This window comes from Alternaria rosae (assembly GCF_020736505.1).
Source record: "Alternaria rosae strain MPI-PUGE-AT-0040 chromosome Unknown BKA58scaffold_1, whole genome shotgun sequence".
Classification (NCBI taxonomy): domain Eukaryota; kingdom Fungi; phylum Ascomycota; class Dothideomycetes; order Pleosporales; family Pleosporaceae; genus Alternaria; species Alternaria rosae.
In genome coordinates, this window is record NW_025763570.1 from 3,873,576 (window position 1) to 3,889,848 (window position 16,273).

The 16,273-nt window shown below is 51.6% G+C and overlaps 6 protein-coding genes across 6 annotated transcripts; 3 read left to right on the plus strand and 3 right to left on the minus strand.

Annotated features, from left to right (window-relative positions):
* The first annotated feature begins 54 nt into the window (after positions 1–54).
* BKA58DRAFT_24685 (uncharacterized protein) lies at positions 55–1,742 on the plus strand. The gene is made up of 2 exons (XM_046166732.1): positions 55–1,053; positions 1,104–1,742. The coding sequence occupies exons 1-2, from the start codon at positions 405–407 to the stop codon at positions 1,670–1,672; spliced, it is 1,218 nt and encodes a 405-aa protein (XP_046031654.1). The 5' UTR covers positions 55–404; the 3' UTR covers positions 1,673–1,742.
* Positions 1,743–4,101: 2,359 nt separating this feature from the next.
* On the plus strand, positions 4,102–5,379 carry BKA58DRAFT_373893 (endo-1,4-beta-xylanase I precursor). The gene is made up of 4 exons (XM_046169266.1): positions 4,102–4,500; positions 4,553–4,682; positions 4,741–4,848; positions 4,903–5,379. Exons 1-4 carry the CDS (start codon positions 4,353–4,355, stop codon positions 5,198–5,200), a joined length of 684 nt encoding a protein of 227 aa, XP_046031655.1. The 5' UTR covers positions 4,102–4,352; the 3' UTR covers positions 5,201–5,379.
* A 2,190-nt stretch (positions 5,380–7,569) lies between these two features.
* On the minus strand, positions 7,570–9,057 carry BKA58DRAFT_434532 (pyridoxal phosphate-dependent transferase; the record flags this gene model as incomplete). Its single annotated transcript, XM_046173270.1, has 3 exons — positions 7,570–8,436; positions 8,499–8,846; positions 8,905–9,057. 3 exons carry the CDS (start codon positions 9,055–9,057, stop codon positions 7,570–7,572), a joined length of 1,368 nt encoding a protein of 455 aa, XP_046031656.1.
* A 446-nt stretch (positions 9,058–9,503) lies between these two features.
* BKA58DRAFT_303527 (2,5-dichloro-2,5-cyclohexadiene-1,4-diol dehydrogenase) lies at positions 9,504–10,618 on the minus strand (the record flags this gene model as incomplete). Its single annotated transcript, XM_046166978.1, has 6 exons — positions 9,504–9,699; positions 9,754–9,783; positions 9,831–9,924; positions 9,990–10,175; positions 10,230–10,407; positions 10,472–10,618. 6 exons carry the CDS (start codon positions 10,616–10,618, stop codon positions 9,504–9,506), a joined length of 831 nt encoding a protein of 276 aa, XP_046031657.1.
* A 416-nt stretch (positions 10,619–11,034) lies between these two features.
* Positions 11,035–12,901, plus strand: BKA58DRAFT_24739 (uncharacterized protein). The gene is made up of 5 exons (XM_046166733.1): positions 11,035–11,568; positions 11,631–11,687; positions 11,737–11,807; positions 11,859–12,238; positions 12,286–12,901. The coding sequence occupies exons 1-5, from the start codon at positions 11,388–11,390 to the stop codon at positions 12,710–12,712; spliced, it is 1,116 nt and encodes a 371-aa protein (XP_046031658.1). The 5' UTR covers positions 11,035–11,387; the 3' UTR covers positions 12,713–12,901.
* A 443-nt stretch (positions 12,902–13,344) lies between these two features.
* BKA58DRAFT_351926 (adaptin N terminal region-domain-containing protein) lies at positions 13,345–16,244 on the minus strand (the record flags this gene model as incomplete). Its single annotated transcript, XM_046168559.1, has 3 exons — positions 16,041–16,244; positions 15,753–15,898; positions 13,345–15,672 (listed from the first exon to the last, which is right to left on the minus strand). The coding sequence occupies exons 1-3, from the start codon at positions 16,078–16,080 to the stop codon at positions 13,345–13,347; spliced, it is 2,514 nt and encodes an 837-aa protein (XP_046031659.1). The 5' UTR covers positions 16,081–16,244.
* Between the last annotated feature and the right edge of the window lie 29 nt (positions 16,245–16,273).

The following is a 16,273-nucleotide window of genomic DNA, read 5'->3' on the forward strand; positions in this document are numbered from 1 at the left end:
CACCTGCATCCAAGCATCCACCTCGGTCGACGCTGGCCGGATCCGGTTAGACATAATGTGACAGCGTGGCAGACCAGTTGACCGAGTCCAGGGCTGCATGAGCCATGCAGGAACAAGCCGCTCCGTTCACCTTACTTTCACTAGCTATGACTCCTTTTTGCCCCGTCTTTACTCCCCGTGAGTGAAAGACTCAGCAAGTCAACAGCGCATCAAAGGGACAAAGACTATACCTTGGCCTGCCGCATGGGGAATCGAGTAGCCTCACCCTCACCTTCACTTCACCGCGACTTCGCATATCGACTGCAACCCCCCCACCACGCTCCTTATACGTCACACTCACGACGACGTGACGGGGACACTTCTTTTACGCGACTATACTCAACCGCTTCCACCTACCGCTTACCATGGCGTTTCTTCGCGGAGTGTCCGACTGCTTCTGGAACTATGTCAGTCCGCGCAAGACACAACAACGCCGGGAAAAGCCGTATGCCTTCAAGTTGCCCGCGCTCCCCACTCGAACCGCTGCTCTGTCAAAACACACCACGCCGCCGCCTACACGAGACATGAGCCCCGAGGCGCACGTCAAGACCCGAGGACTCAGCACACCAAGGACTCACCACGATATCGATGCGACGCTGCTACCGCCCTCCCCACCAGCTTCGGCCATGTCCTCCAAGGATCTAGAAGGAGATACCCGGGTCGCGCATTCGCCCGCCGCACTCGCGAGAGATCACGACACCGATGGCTCTTCGGCCGACCTGTGGGATGCGAACGAAGAGACCATGGTCGTTGATGATGGCACTTACATGGTTGTACAGAAGAAAGTCAATCACGATCAGGAGCGGTACAGACAAGATCAACAAGCTCGGGAGCTGCGCGACGCTGGTTGGTCTGAAGATGCGGTCTTTCTTTTCCAGAAACTGGGCATGCGCGGCTTTGAGCCACTGATGCCTATTAGCTGGATCGATGATCTTGAGACTGTCCCGGCAGACCTCTTCACCGAGAATATCGACAAGGCATTCATCAAGCCAGCCTGCGGGACTGATTACAGTGGTATGTTACAATCACACATTGGTTAGGAGAATCTTACTAACAGCGTTCAGCGCAACATGCTCTCGAGAAGCTGTTCGATCTGGGCGGTGTCGCTCGCGACGCCTGGCAGACGCGGACAAAGCGCGCCCCTCATTTCCAGATCGGCAAGGCTGTCAAGGCATACACAAAATGGGCTATGAAGGACGGTAGAGTCGAGCATCTCTGGTCCCAGCTCCCCCTATTCCAGACCGTCACCTTCTCGAGACATGTGCACCCGGCCGTCGGAGAGCGCAAGATGATCGAGAAGCTCGGTCGGCTACACGAGCTATGGCACGACGCTCTGCAGATCGACGAGGCAGTAGCCCGTGGAGATGCTGTTGTACCCGAAGTTCCGACCCTCTATGGTATCACTGCCACGCACACTGTCATGGCGTTCGTGAGCTATGCCCCGCCGACCTTGAAGAACGAGCAACCTTCACTGCGTTTACTCGCCATGTACGACTTCATGCAGGAAGGCTGTGATGTCTGGAATTCACTCGCCATCTCCATCTTCATCATCCACGCGAGGAACAGAATGATGCAGCTGAAGGAGTGGCTTCCAGAGCCGGAAGTATCAACCGGCGAAGACCCTGATCTTTGAACGACAAACACGAAACGAAGACATACAACACACGAAAATGGATGAAAGAGATGACAAACTACGTAATGAACGAGATGGATATGGTTATGAACGATGGATACGATTTAAGTGCGAGGCCTTTTGCTTCAAGATATACCCGGTTATGAGCGCAATACCCCTAGTTTTATTTTATTTCCTTTGTCAGACTGGCCGAAGAAACCGATGTCAGGCTCTACTGGAAGAGCCGAAGACGACGAACACCCCAGATTGCGCAACTTTGCACATGCCTCAACGCAAACAACTTTGCGGTAGTTCATGTAACAGAACGAAGGACGTGAAATTGATCAGAGCAATTACATAGTAATTATAGAAAAATTTGATAATCATGCAATTGCATCACTCTACCTGATATCCTAACTATTAGAAATATTATCACCCCGTTGACACTGTGACTCCGCATCTTGTGAGATGATGCCTCTGTCCCCATATATCTCCTAAACCCCTTCACTCTGTCCCTGAAGCGACATTTGTGCCCTTATTCAGACCTCTTTCTTCGGGGTCCACACCCAACCTGCTTCTTGACAGATCTTTAGATCTTCGAGTTTCTTCTCCAAAGCCGACGTACAGTATGTGCAGTGTCCTGAGGAGACGGAAACGACGTTTGCAGGGTTTTGGCATGGCAGTCTGTACCTGCTTCCGGGATTTTCGCCGCACATGGTGAACGGGTTCTCGTAGACTTGTATATTGTGCTCACATGCGGTGTGATGGTGGAAGTTGCGTCTGCACATGGTTGTTAGATTGTGATGTCGTTGAAGATGTAGGCTTGGAATTGGAGATTTGACTGAGAAAAAGGAGACTGAGGAGTTTATTGTTGTTTTTGCGAATAGCAAAAGACCGGTTAGCAGTTCAGGTTGAAGAATACACGCCATTCATTCACGGTGAATTCGACTTTGTTACGTTCTTGTCGTTGTCGAGGTGAAGTGAACATCTCTCCACAGCGCCTCTGGATGCCCGGAAGGCACTCATGGTGAAGCAAGATCTTGAGACTTCTACCATCGCAAAACCTTGCAGGAGCATAATTGAAGAGTAATAGCCATAGAATCTTCGAGGGAGGTTACAAGACCAACCACTGGGTGCTGGACGTTTCGTTGCTGTCTGCCAAGCCAGCCCGGGAACGGCGCTCAGTGATCATACGCCTTGCAAAGCCTAACTCACGTGATGTTTCACTCAATTCGACCTCCCTCGTACAACATGCACAGCATGCTCCTTCATATTCGGCGGTTCAACCAAGCTTCCACGCATTCACCTTTCACCCACCGGGACAAGACATCTTATACAGTACCAAGAGTCTGGGCAAGCAAGTCCGCTATGCGGTGTCTAGACTGTAGAATCCGGGGTACAGACGGCTATGTAAACATTTACCGTTCGTCATGGCTAGCAATATGGCGGGTAAAACGTGATTGGCGCGTTAAGTTCCCCGGATCACCAGGGCTGGTTGCTATTCTCCGGGATACGGGGAAATGTCGTGTTGTGATCACCTCGCATTACGCAAGGGGCGGTGCGTATGTGTGCAGAGGCAAATGCGGCTGCGGTGATGCGGATATGGTAATGCATCGTTTTCGGGTATGACAGCCTCATATGCTGGCATGGAAGAACTCGTTTAGACGTTCTTGGTAACAAGGGGGAGTTATTCGGAAAGCCTGCCGTATATATGAAGTCAGGAGATCGATCCATATTTGCAAGATCTCAAGGACCAGGGACAGTGATCTTGCGCAGCCGGGCTGAGGGGTCGGAGAGCTCATTACGATCTCGTAACTATGATTGCGGATTCGTGCTGCCGACATGTTCGCTGATTACGCTGGTCCAGAACATGAGCGCAGTGACGGTGAGAAGGAGACAAGCGGTATGCGGCTCAAGCAAGATGCAGGCAAACGTCTCTTGGCAGCGCGCTTGGACGCCCCACGAAAATATCGCAGTCCTTCATTTGTTGCTGTAACATCGCCAACACCTCATGAACTATGCCTGAAGTACTGCATAGCCTGCTAAGCTTCTTGGATATCGAGCAATAACCATACGATGTGTAAGAGATGCGCCTTTTGCCGCCACTTCTAGCCTTGGAAGCGCCACACGTGTCACGCGGCTTCACATAGATTACCAACTCACAACTCCACTGTTCGGTGTTCACGCCAAGACGTTCTTTAACCGCGGGAAGATTGTAAAGGCGGAGAGCTTGGCATATGCATGCCATAGAGATTGGAAGCACACGTGGATGGGTGCTTGCCAGGACAGTCGTAGCGCCGCCATGACCCGAAGCCCACTCCACCACGGAGATATTGACATGTAGGTTAATGACCGCCCGGCCTTGTCCCGTAACCGTTTGTTTCAAGTCACAGACCAATCACACCGGATGCTTCGCCGGCATTTCGCATGCCTTTCTTTCCAGAAGCCAAGCCCGGCATAGTAGTGTCTCTCCTATCGCAGCACTTGATCTACATCCTAGCTGCTAAGAGACGGACGGCCGTAGTGATGGCGAGAATGTTTGTCTTGGTCCCGCCAGCAGAACCGGGGCTACCCCATTGAACCACCAAGCCGCGGTGTGGAGTGGAGCAAAGGCATATAAAGCCATCTTGAGTCGCCTCGTAGATCACCACCACGATCAAACATCTCCTTCGCTTCCTACAACAAGCAACTCATATTCAAGATGGTCTCTTTCACCTCGCTCGTCACCGCTGCCATTGCGGCCACTGGCGTTTTCGCTGCTCCCGCCACTGATGTAGCTGCTCGTTCGTCTGGCGATCTCGTCGCCCGCCAGAGCACTCCCAACGCTGAGGGAACGCACAACGGCTGCTGTAAGTCGAACCATGAGGCCTTTTTGTGAGCACTAGCTGATCATATATTTAGTCTACTCTTGGTGGACTGATGGTGGATCTCGCGTCACATACACCAACGGTGCTGGCGGCAGCTACAGCGTCAACTGGGGAAGCGGTGGCAACTTCGTCGGTGGAAAGGGATGGAACCCTGGATCCGCCCGGTATGTCATTTCAGCTACCTACATGCTTGATGTGACACCTTTGCTGACCATGCATCAGCACCATCACCTACTCGGGCTCCTACAACCCCAACGGCAACTCCTACCTTGCCATCTACGGCTGGACTCGTAACCCGCTCGTCGAGTACTACGTCGTTGAGAACTTCGGGTAAGCAATGCCCTTGCACCGACTATATGAGAAACATACACTGACACCACAAAGAACTTACGACCCATCTTCCCAAGCCCAGAACAAGGGTACGCTGACCGCTGATGGCTCTTCCTACAAGATCGCCCAGTCGACCCGTACCAACCAGCCATCCATCGATGGAACTAGGACCTTTCAGCAGTACTGGTCTGTTCGCCAGAACAAGCGTTCCAGCGGATCTGTCAACATGAAGACTCACTTTGACGCCTGGGCCAGCAAGGGCATGACCCTTGGTAGCCACTACTACCAGATCGTCGCCACTGAGGGTTACTTCTCCACTGGCTCCGCTTCCATCACCGTCAACTGCCCGTAAGCTTGTCGTTGCGGAAAGACCCGACTTCCTGAGGCGGTGACGCAGATGTTGTGAAGGTGTGAAGGTGTAAGGGTGTGATGATGTCCAAGATCGTTCACTTCGCTGGCGGCTTCTTTACTGTAAATATTATCTTACGCTGGCCTGCCAGCACAAAAATGTCAAACTTTTGCCATTCCCCATACCAAAGTCACATTGCTGTCATTCACTGGTGCCAACTCTTCACGCGCACAGAGTATCAAAACAACGAGCGAGACCGAACATACTTTCTCATGTACATTTTCTGAACATCAGACTTAACAATGTGCGTCCGCCACTACATACAGTATTCATGCCGGGACACACTGCTTCGCCCAATACACACTTTCACGTTATGTTCACGAGCTCAACATTCCCCCATACAGCGTCAATGCAATAGGGTCGTTAACCAAACCCATGTTGAAAGGAACAAATTGTGTCCAGGCTGTCTGAAGAAGGAACAAGAACATAAATGTAAGGGAGACAACAAAGGCAAGAAGACATGGGACGATCGTTGGCCCGGCGGCTCGAAATGGTCTGGTTATACCGGTGTAGGCGGAAGAGATAGTTTCCACGACGATGTGCCACAGTAGATAGCAGATATGAGAGACCCGAATGCGGGGTAAGGTGAGGTTGATGAAAGCTCGTGATCACTCGATAGCCCTGGAGGCGTCGAAGCGCCCGTCATAATCACCTGTGAACGTGTCTTGCTCAGCTCACCTTTACCTACTCACTCGAGCCTGCGACAATTAGTAGCCACGCTAGAAGCTCCACCGGGATCTTACAAGTCTCTTCCTCCTCACCATTACCTAACCTGGCTCTTTGCACCCCCTCAGCTTCAGATTCATCTTGGAGTTAGTATCACCCTATCTCGCTGACTTCCGAAACACTCTGAAAGGACTCATGCAATGGCGGGTACCCCGAGATTGCCTCAAAAGTCTTCCGATCGCTACACTCTGGAAGGGCTTCACCAAGAAATTGCAAAAGACGAAAATTGGCGAACAAACTTTCGCTACCTACCCAACATCCGAAAGGCAGGTCTCAAGTTTCACTTGGAAAATCGAAATACGGGATCTAGCAAAAAGCTACTGATTGGTTATGATAAGAGCAATGGAAGAGCCCGGGTGTACGCCCTACTGAATGTCTCAGTGAGTGGTCTTTTCAGTTTAGTGGACGTCCATCTCAGCGGCCACATCAGGATAGGAATGAATCGAGCGCCGAAAGGGGACGACATGTTGCCGTTACACAGCATCGATTACGTCGAGCCTTTCGACCAGCCGAAAGCCATTGGTACCATCAACTGGTGCAAGTCACTACGCTATTTAGTCTTGTACTATTTCCTTGAACAAGGACTCATCGAACGTTCTGTCTTCAGCAACGATGGGCTAGAGGCTCTCAAGAAAGCATGCACAAGTATTGCTGATAAGTCATTCCGCATGGGGAATAAGACCAATCGCCCAAGACTCGTTGTTCCGAAAAACAATCAAATCACAGACGCTCAGACTCAACCTAGCGTTGACGAAGACAATAGCCTTGAAGAGCCATACATCGAGCGAAAGACTTTGTCAGCGGTGCCATTGAAAGCGCCTGAGAACCCATCATTGCGAGCACTCGATACTATGGTGCAACAAGACGACGATATTGCTGCACGGGTACTCTCGAATACAATGGTTGGTCACCTGAATCTGAAAATGGAATACAAGCCTGTGTCGGCGGTGTCCATGATTGCATGCCAACCCAAGAGGAAGAGGCCTGCAAGCGATGACGCCACAAGAGAAGACGAAAAGCAAAATAGTGAGGATCCGGTACTGTTGGTAAGTCGCGTTCAGGATAACAGGTTTCATCGAAACTGACCACCACTCCAGTGTGGCCGCTTGAAGCGCATCGTACGAAATGAAATAGAGGGCCTAGAAAAAACAGAATCAGCGCTCCAAGACGCATTGAATGCGCAGACCATGTCACTCAACAAAGCCCTGAAGTCAAAATCTAGTCTCAAAAAGGCCTTGCTGGATGCCGAGGCAAGGGTAGAGGCCGAGCAGGCAACAAAAGTCGCTACAGAGACAGAATTGAACAAGGTGGAGACTGAGTTGAACGACAAGAGGAAGTTCGAGAAACGTGTTGACTCTTTGTACACCTGAGATACTCTATTCCAAAATAGTATGACCTACGCAGATGACCACCGATCGCCAACAGAAGGTGTACATTCCACCAGGGGACCCTATGTCCACCAAGAAGAGTCCTTACTCAACCCAGAGAGTGTGTACTCAACCGAGATGCTGTATACTTACACACGACATGAGGTCTGAATATTATAGCCAATTGAAACAAATTTCTTTCACATGAGCCAATCTACCTTACAATTGTGCGGCGACATCATTGTAAAGTGGCATCGTACCCGGAGTCAACCTTAGCGCTTCTTCGATGATTGACAAGGCGCGATCGATTTGCTCCTCCGTGACTGTAATCGGTGGCGCTATCCTGAACACTCCGCCAAACGATGCCATCGTGGCTAGCTGAGCCCACAAGCCCATCTCTGCAATCTTTGTTGACACTGCGGCCCCGACTTCCGGGGCACCGACCTTTGTCTTTCTGTCGCCAACAATCTCCATTCCAGCCATGAGGCCACGACCGCGAACGTCACCAATGCAACCGTAGCGTGACTGCAATCGCTTGAGTCCTGCTTGGAGCTTGACACCGAGCCTCTTGGAGCGGGCACAGAGATCATCTCTCATGACGATCTCGAGAACCTTATCGCCCACTGCGGCTGGGAGGGGATCGTTGATATGGGTAGTATAGAACAAGAAACCGTTGTCTTTGGCATGCTGGGCAATAGGGTTCGATGTCAAGACGGCACTGAGTGGTATGCCGTTTCCAAGCGTTTTGCTGAGTGTCACGATATCCGGTATTGTGCCTTCGTCCTCGGGATGATGTGTGAATGCGAACATATCGCCAGCTCTGCCAAGTGCCGTCTGCGCTTCATCAACAATGAGAAGCATTCCTCGGGCAGTGCAGTGTTCCTTCAAGGCCTTCAGGTATCCCGGGGGAAGCTCCAGCATACCACCACTTGATAGAATCGGCTCAATAATGGCTGCCGCGAGCGAGCCACAGGACTGTTTGTCTATGAGATCGAAGCCGTAGTCCAACTCAGTCTTCCAATCATGTGTACCATCAGCGTGTCTGAAGATCGATCGATAGGAGTTGGGGGTTGGCAGCGCTAGGTTCTGAATGTAGGTGTACGAAGTCAGTACAATGTCTCATCCGCAGTTTATAAAAACTGACTTACCCCAATCATGTTGGGACCGTAACCTGAACGTCCAGCATGATACTGAGCACCGAGTGATCCGCCTGTCATGCCGTGCCATGAGGCAGCTAAACCCACAATCTCCCATTTACCGGTGTAGAATTTGGCCAGCCGAATTGCGGCTTCGTTCGCTTCGCCGCCCGTGCTCAGAAAGAACGCTTTATCGAGCCCAGCAGGCGCGACACCAGTCAGCCTTTTCGCGAGATTGATGACTGGAGGGCTGATCATCCCACTGAAAAGATGATCGAGATGTTGCGCATGATCCGCAATCACTTTCACAACCTCAGGATGGCCGTGTCCGATCAGAGTGCTCATTTGCCCGGATGTGAACTAGATATCATACTTAGCGTTGTATACTTGGTGTCTTCCAGAGCTTGAAGCCACTAACGTCCATCATGCGGTGGCCCGATGCTGTCTGCACGTTTATGCCATCCGTGGAGGTGATTATCTCAGGATGGAATGCGGTACCGTATGTAAGGAGGTTGTCATCCGCATCGCGCTGGAGCTGCGCGATGTCGGCGTCTGCGTATGGGAGAGGCATGATAGTGTCTATCTCGCTGCAGCTGTACTGGTCGTTGGGAGATACGATCTTCGGCGTTGCTTGTGCTCCCCATCATGCTGAACGTCTAGGAGCTGATTATATACTTGAGCTTGTATGCATGCCCAGGCGTCATCCCACGGAACGTTACCCACGAAGACGCATTGCTGTGTTTTCCGACGGAGACGCTGGAAGCACCAGAGCACGTACACGTGACCCTATCCCGTCGGAAAGAAGGTGCAGCAATGGCGGTGTCAGGGGATGATAGCGATAAGCATTGAGCTAACTACGGGTGGCGCTTAAGCCACGCTGACGACGTCAAACCCGAGAACGGGACCGCGCAACCTCTGGGGAAACTCCAATGTTCACTTCTACAGTTCCACACCCGCGCACGCTGCATCGATACATACTAAACCCGAACCTCTATCATCTTCATACCACTCACCTCCTTAGCCCGAGCTGTAGTTACTCTCGACCCAGCCACCATCAATGGACCACGACGCTTTCGTAACGTGCGCGGCCTCATCACCGAGCAGGAAAGCGACCGATCCTGCGATCTCCCATGTTTCTGGAAGCTCCCGGTTCAAAATACATGGAATGTTGTCTTTATCCAGATGGAATTCTCCAGCGGCCGAGTTGAAAGGCCTAAGTATCGTCAGTGAATATCTCACGATCAATTTGTACACGAACAAAACTCACTTCGTCATCATCTCTGTGTTGAAGCATCCGCTACCTGCAGTTAGCTCAGGTCGTCTTCAGCCATCCAAGTCACTCACGGGCACAGCGCGTTGACCCTGATTCGCCTTGACGCGCCTTCAAAAGCTGCAACTTTCGTAAGACCAATGAGCGCGTGCTTGGCGGCGACGTATGCTTCAGAGGTGGAAATACGAAGTCAGCGTATATCTCGTGTGTATTTGGAAAAACTCGGTATTTACCTGACGTGCCAGGCGTTCCGTAGTGGCTCGCAATACTTCCAACATTAACGATTGAGCCACCGTCCTTGATAGCCTTCATTTCTTCTTTCAAACAATGGAAAGTACCAACAACATTTACGTTGAGCAGTCTGGCGAAGTATTCTGGGTCGAGATCGGTTATAGGGAAGATCTCGCGTTGCTCCACCGCTAGACGACTCGATCAGAAGCACATCCAGTATCAAGAAAGCTAAATGAGCTCACCAGCGACATTTGCGGCACCATCGAGCTTTCCGAATCTAGTCACAGTCTCCTCGATCCAACACCGAACACTGTCTAGGTTGGCGATATCTACGACGCACGTCCAGTACCGGTCCTTGGCGTCTGGAAGCTCAGCGTCAATTTCTTTGGTGGCTTTCGACAGATTGTCAACCGACGTTGCCTAAGGTTTGGTGTCCGAAGTCAGCATACGTCTCGCATGTATGTAGTGCAGAAACATTACTTACACACATAGACACAGTAGCGCCTCGTATCAGCAAGTACTTGCTGACGGCCAGACCCAGTCCACGGCTGGCTCCAGTAACAGCGATGACCCTCCCCAAAAAAGGAAGGGTATTGACAGCATATGGGAGTGACTTAGCCGTGCCGTTCATAACGATAAACCAGGATATAAAAGGTATCAGGTAGCACGAGGTCAACAGCAATGTGCCCCTCATATATCCAATGCGTCAACAGCCGTAGGCAATCCCTTGCTCATGGCTGCGGGCCATGAGTCGCCAGCACAACCGCGCCGCATGTTCACATAACGAAACCCTAACCGATGTATCCACATGGAATACCACAAGCCGTTTAAGCCCCAGCACTAAAATCCTTCGGTGGAGCCCCGACATGTGTGCCGCCGCTCGTTTGGGAAATCCCCAGAAATAGCGCGATTCACTTGTCACTGCCGCCGGCTGCCAGCTCCATAGACAGTCAACCGCACGATCACGTCGTGTAAACCAGTTTCTCCTAAGATTGGTTCTTTCAGCAGCCGCCTGCTCCTCTCACAGACGATCCATGCAACCGTCGACAGTGGCGCCATGTACGTTCAGATTTAGTCCCCCCATATCGGAAGGCAGATGACGCTACAGACGTTATTAATTAAACAGGGAATGCCGAATGTGAGATAGGGTAGTAAAATCAGGTTCGCAGGTGCGAGTTGACCCTGTAGATACCTACCGGAAACGACTCGTGCGAAAGGGAGATACCTAGATTTGTTGACATTCGCAACCACTCCAGCGGTACCAAGTGACGAAGAGGCACAGTTCACATTTGTGATTGGGCCGATCAGTTCGGGGGTTATAAGCATATGCATGTCGCCTCAACTGTCGTACTACATGTCTCGACTTGCGCTCGCTTGCTAAATTAGCGAGGATCAGTGCGATGTCGGTCTACATCGCAGTACCACCGCCTGGTCAAACCAGACACACAGTCAACCCTCCGAACATTCACAAAGAACTTGCCGCTGTCGGAGTGTCGACAACCATACTTGCATTGGTTGCAGTGATTCTGCAACTTTTTACACGAGCATATGTCACCAAACTGGGCATTCATCTCAACGATTGTGAGTCTCTCCAATGGTATACTGATGTAGGCAAAGTGATCTTGCTAACTCTTGATCTGTAGATCTGATAGTATGTGCCATGATGTGCAGCCTTGCGCTGCTGGGGTGCAATTTTCCGCGTATGTTTCATCGCCGTCACTACAATCTGCAAGGCTAAGTGTGACTTAGATATGAAGTCTGGCTTAGGCTACCATATGTGGGAAGTCAAAACAGAAGAGTACATGCTTGCATTTCAAAAGGTAGGTATGCTTATTGCGAGCCTGTGGCTGCGACACTAACGAAACGCGCAGTGGACACTGGTCGGCACGATCCTTTATGCTACCAGCCTCGCATTTTCAAAACTGTCAATACTGCTTTTCTATCTACGCCTGTCGCCACAAAGATGGTTCCGTACACTGGTCTGGATCCTCGTCGCGGTGGTCGTCATCTACGCTACAGTTTACGATCTCGTCAGTATTTTCGGCTGCAAACCGATAGCCGCGACATGGGATCTCAAACTTCTGCCTGGGGCTACATGTCTAGATCAGTTGACCAAGTACATGGCGCTTTCTGTCCTGAACATCATCATTGATGTCTTTACATTGATACTTCCGATACCCATTGTAGCAGGACTTCATATGCCGCACAGGCAAAAGATCACTGTATGCGCTATTTTCGCGACCGGTGGATTGTAAGCTATACCACTCGTCCTAAAAAGCCAAACTAACTGTACGCTAGCGTCTGTGTCGTGGCAATCCGTCGAACAACCCTGTTGAATCCTCTCATGGTTTCTGCCGATTATACATGGGACGCGGTCGAGCAATTCCAGTGGTGTTTTGCTGAAGTCAATGCCGGAATAGTATGCGCATGTGCTCCCGCTCTGAAGCCCTTCTTTGCGCGCTACATCCCTAGCCTCTTGACTTCCCGCTTTCGCAGTAACGACCGGGATAATGATGAGACCAAGAGCAACGAACTAGCACCACCGGGTTCATCCATCCGATACCACATCAAGGACGCATATGAACTGCAACTGCGGGATGATGTGTCTGTAGAGACAGCGATGACTAAGCACAGTCGTGTCGATGATGAGACACGGCTCTGGCAAGATGCGACAAATCCAGGTCAGAAAACCGTAACCACCTGTTCTGTTGCACACGCTTGTTGACAGGGGGTTCAATTCATAGATTTGACATTTACTTAGCCAGGGGAGAATGTCGACGGGCTCTACGTTCTGTTCATCCTAGCTGGTAAAATACGAGTAAACTTAGGATCACTCACTCATTGGCTCGTGACAAGAAGCCGAATGACACCGTCAAAGCTCGCATCTTATGCGCCAATGTGGCACGACCTTCGACTGTTGCCAACCAGCCCTGCCGTGCAAAAGCGACTTCGATTGCCAGATGGCGGTGATCTGTCTATGAATCGGCAGCTATTCCAAATAGTACGATCTTTTTCACATGCAAGTGGAGATGATGCAGACCTGTGCACATGATGTGCGCTCTTGCGATGAGCGTCGAAAGCGGGCAATTGAACGGGACGTAGAATGATAGGCCTGATGGTACCCAGGGGTGTCTGCCACGAGAGTAACGAGACAATCTCCGCGGCTCCGTTAGTAATGCATGAGCGTTATACCCTAACCGCTCCTTCCATCTTTGCCATGCCGTATGCCGGGTTCTCGTATCGACATACTGTTGAGCTGCACAATTATCTTTCCAGCGACTGAGCTATGAGGCTTACGATAAAGTGCGAACTGTAAAGCAGTCATGGAAGACGACGGTTCGCTTGTTAACTTTATATCTACTTTATGAGGTTCCCTCTTTCGTCGTCATCAGTCTCCTCCTCACTGTCTGTTTCGTACTCGCTTTCCTCCTCCGTCTCTTCCTCTTCGTCTGTTTCCTCTTCACTGCTACTCTCATCTTCTTCCTCGGCCAGCCAATCGTCCAGTGTCTTCTCTTTCTGTGGTACTTTACTCGCACCGCCCATACTAGAATTTCCATCCATGCCGTTTAGACTTCGTGGACTCAGCATGCTGTCTGGCGTCATCCTGCTGCTACCACCTGCTGCAGCGTCTAACCTCTCCGCCGCTGACATGTTCTTCGCGGTCTCGTATGCTGATACGTATGTCGAAGAAGAGTTTGAGACGACCTCGTCGCGTAGAGCTGGGTCTGGTTCATCACCTTCTTTGACCCAACGGGGCAGGTCTTCGTAGCCTCGGAGACCACCCACACCGCCTTCGTCACCGATGACGAGACTAGCGCTGCCGAGCACGTAGCCCTTTCTGGTTTCACTTGGGCTGGGAATGTGTGGTACTGGCTTCGGCGCAAGAAGTAAGAGCGACGCGAGTTGCGTCGATGTTGGTGTTGCCAGAAGTGCTTTGTAGACGCGAGCGCGGTCGCGGAGATCGTACGAGGTGTCGTACCTCACGAGCAGAAGAACGTAATTGTATAGCGCTTCAATAATGTGTGGCTTCTCCTCTTCAGGCTCCGCATTCTGTGGGGCGGACTCAAGATGCTCGTCCCTAAAGCCGCCTTGGTCTTCCTGGAAATCATCCATGAGCGATGGACTCGGTTTAGGCTCTTCCACTTTCGGCTCGGGGGGCGGGTTTGCAGTTAAGTGATGTACATAGACCTTCGCTGCCAACAATACGATTTGGAGCTTTGCCGGCTCAGCTTCATCCGCGAAGCCTTTGACAAGGATACGTAAAACATCAGCGGCAATGTTGTTCTCTGGATCGATTCCAGCAAACTCTCCGACCAGCCATATAATGCTTGCTCGTGCTTGTGGGCTCGTTGCTGCGTCCAAATGTTTCGCTAACCGGACTACAGTCGTGCGGTGAGCGTTCGGATCGCGTTGTATCAGATGTCGGATGACTTCTAGGGATTCGGCAACCAGATGAGTATCGGCAGATCCAATGTGCTTTAGCAAAAGCTTCAGACATCTCGCTGAAGTCTGTGGGCTTGTTGCAGGGCTCTGCGAACAGCGTCCAATTGCGCGCACCGACTCTTTGACCAATGCTGGATCCAAGCTTCCAGAATGAGAGAAATGGCTTAACTCAGCTAAGATCAGGCTCTGTAGTCTCAGAGGTGCATGAGGGAATATCAGAGTAAGCAGTTCCAGTTTGAGCTGCCAGATGTGTGGCGCATCGGTTGACCGCACCAAGAAATGTGTGTAGTACTTGACGAAAGGCTCCGGATGTGTCAGGCAGACTTGCACGATATTGTACAGTGCAATGTGCTGAATGTCTCCCGCAGATCTCAAGAGGGATATCAGCGGGCCAATGGCCTGAGTTAGGTACTCCGGGGTACCAAGATACAAGTAAGTCCTTGCTACCGCTATCACCACAGCCGCGTTCCGAGACTGCAAGAGTGACTGGCAGCCTTTCAGCAGCAGTTCGAGGTCGGGATCCAGCACAGCAATGTCTTCCATATCCTGTTCTTGTTCCTTTTCCTCTTCTTCCGAACCGCTTTCTGAGTCGTAGAAGCCTTTCGTCGACTGCGTAGGCTTACTGTTTGTGGTGACCCCAGCTGCCTTCTTGACCTTCCTCGTCCGGCGCGGAAAGCACTTCCTTGCATATATCATCATCAGTCGCAATGTAGCCAACTGCCCCCACTCGTCCATATCAACTAGTTTTCGAACCAATGAGCGGTAGTGCGGGTGTATGAGATCCAGACGCTCCGGACATAGCTCCAAGAAAGACGATACAGCTGCGCCCGTCACAAAGTACTGCTTGTCGCCCAGTAATGTCGAAAGGTACTCCAGTAGCTGCGGTTCCGTGTTTGGGTCCAACCTATAGCACTTTGGTATTGCCAGAGCTGCTGCCCTCCTGACGTATGCTGACATGTCTCCAGAACCGCGCTTTATGCCTAAGCTCACAATCTGACTTATGACAGGCACCCTTATACTAGACATGACGCGTAATGCGAGGGCGCGAAGCTGAGGGTTCGTGTCCGTGAGCGACTTCTGTATCGTATTGATGGAGAGGAGCGCGGTGTCTGGTTCGTGTTCGGCATGCTGGAGGAGGTAGATGTAGACAAGCTTCTTGACCTGGAGCGAGGGGGATGCGACGTTCTTGATCACGTGGGAGAAGAAGGGTAGCGTTTGCGAAGGCGGCTGCCGGTAGGACATCTAGATGTGCTGTAGTCAGTTACTACACGTCCCACAGCGTCCAATGGGCTGGTCTCGAGACCGTGGCGGGGGCTTCCTACAGTGACGACTCTGCGCAGTCCTTCGAGTACATCGCGCTCCGATCTGCTGTCAAGGAGTTTCTTGAGCTGGCCCGAGGGCAGTTCTTTTGTCGGCGCTCGGCGGACATTGCTGGCATCGCGGGCGGCTTCGAGGGTGAGGTCGCGAGCTGCAGAGAGAGACCAGTGAGCGAAGTTCGAGGGATGCATGACGGCGGTACCAAGCAATTACATGGTCAGAAGGCCTGCAGCCCGGATCGGGAGCAGAAAAGGTGCAGCATATCTGTATGAAAAATGTGAAAGGCGCCATACCTGTCTCCAGCAAGCTCGATATGCGACTGATGGACTCCATGACCGCGACTTGCGCGTGGGACAGCGCTTCGGTCCGGAGCGTGCACGCTTCGTCTCTGCGCACAAACGGGAGACCGACTATGCAGAGTCAGGTAAGGTAGGGAGCAGGTTCTGGGCCTGGTGATCGTGATTGAAAGTCCTGGCGTGCATGCCCTGGGTGTTCTGATGGATGGACAACGGACGTAGTGGGGTGG

Excerpts from the sequence above, each read along its gene's own strand:
- BKA58DRAFT_373893 (XM_046169266.1), top strand. The coding sequence starts at position 4,353 with ATGGTCTCTTTCACCTCGCTCGTCACCGCTGCCATTGCGGCCACTGGC. Across the intron at positions 4,501-4,552 it reads GGGAACGCACAACGGCTGCT|TCTACTCTTGGTGGACTGAT; the intron begins GTAAGTCGAACC and ends TCATATATTTAG. Across the intron at positions 4,683-4,740 it reads TGGAACCCTGGATCCGCCCG|CACCATCACCTACTCGGGCT; the intron begins GTATGTCATTTC and ends ACCATGCATCAG.
- BKA58DRAFT_24685 (XM_046166732.1), top strand. The coding sequence starts at position 405 with ATGGCGTTTCTTCGCGGAGTGTCCGACTGCTTCTGGAACTATGTCAGT. Across the intron at positions 1,054-1,103 it reads CTGCGGGACTGATTACAGTG|CGCAACATGCTCTCGAGAAG; the intron begins GTATGTTACAAT and ends AACAGCGTTCAG.
- BKA58DRAFT_24739 (XM_046166733.1), top strand. The coding sequence starts at position 11,388 with ATGTCGGTCTACATCGCAGTACCACCGCCTGGTCAAACCAGACACACA. Across the intron at positions 11,688-11,736 it reads GCTGGGGTGCAATTTTCCGC|ATATGAAGTCTGGCTTAGGC; the intron begins GTATGTTTCATC and ends AGTGTGACTTAG. Across the intron at positions 12,239-12,285 it reads ATTTTCGCGACCGGTGGATT|CGTCTGTGTCGTGGCAATCC; the intron begins GTAAGCTATACC and ends ACTGTACGCTAG.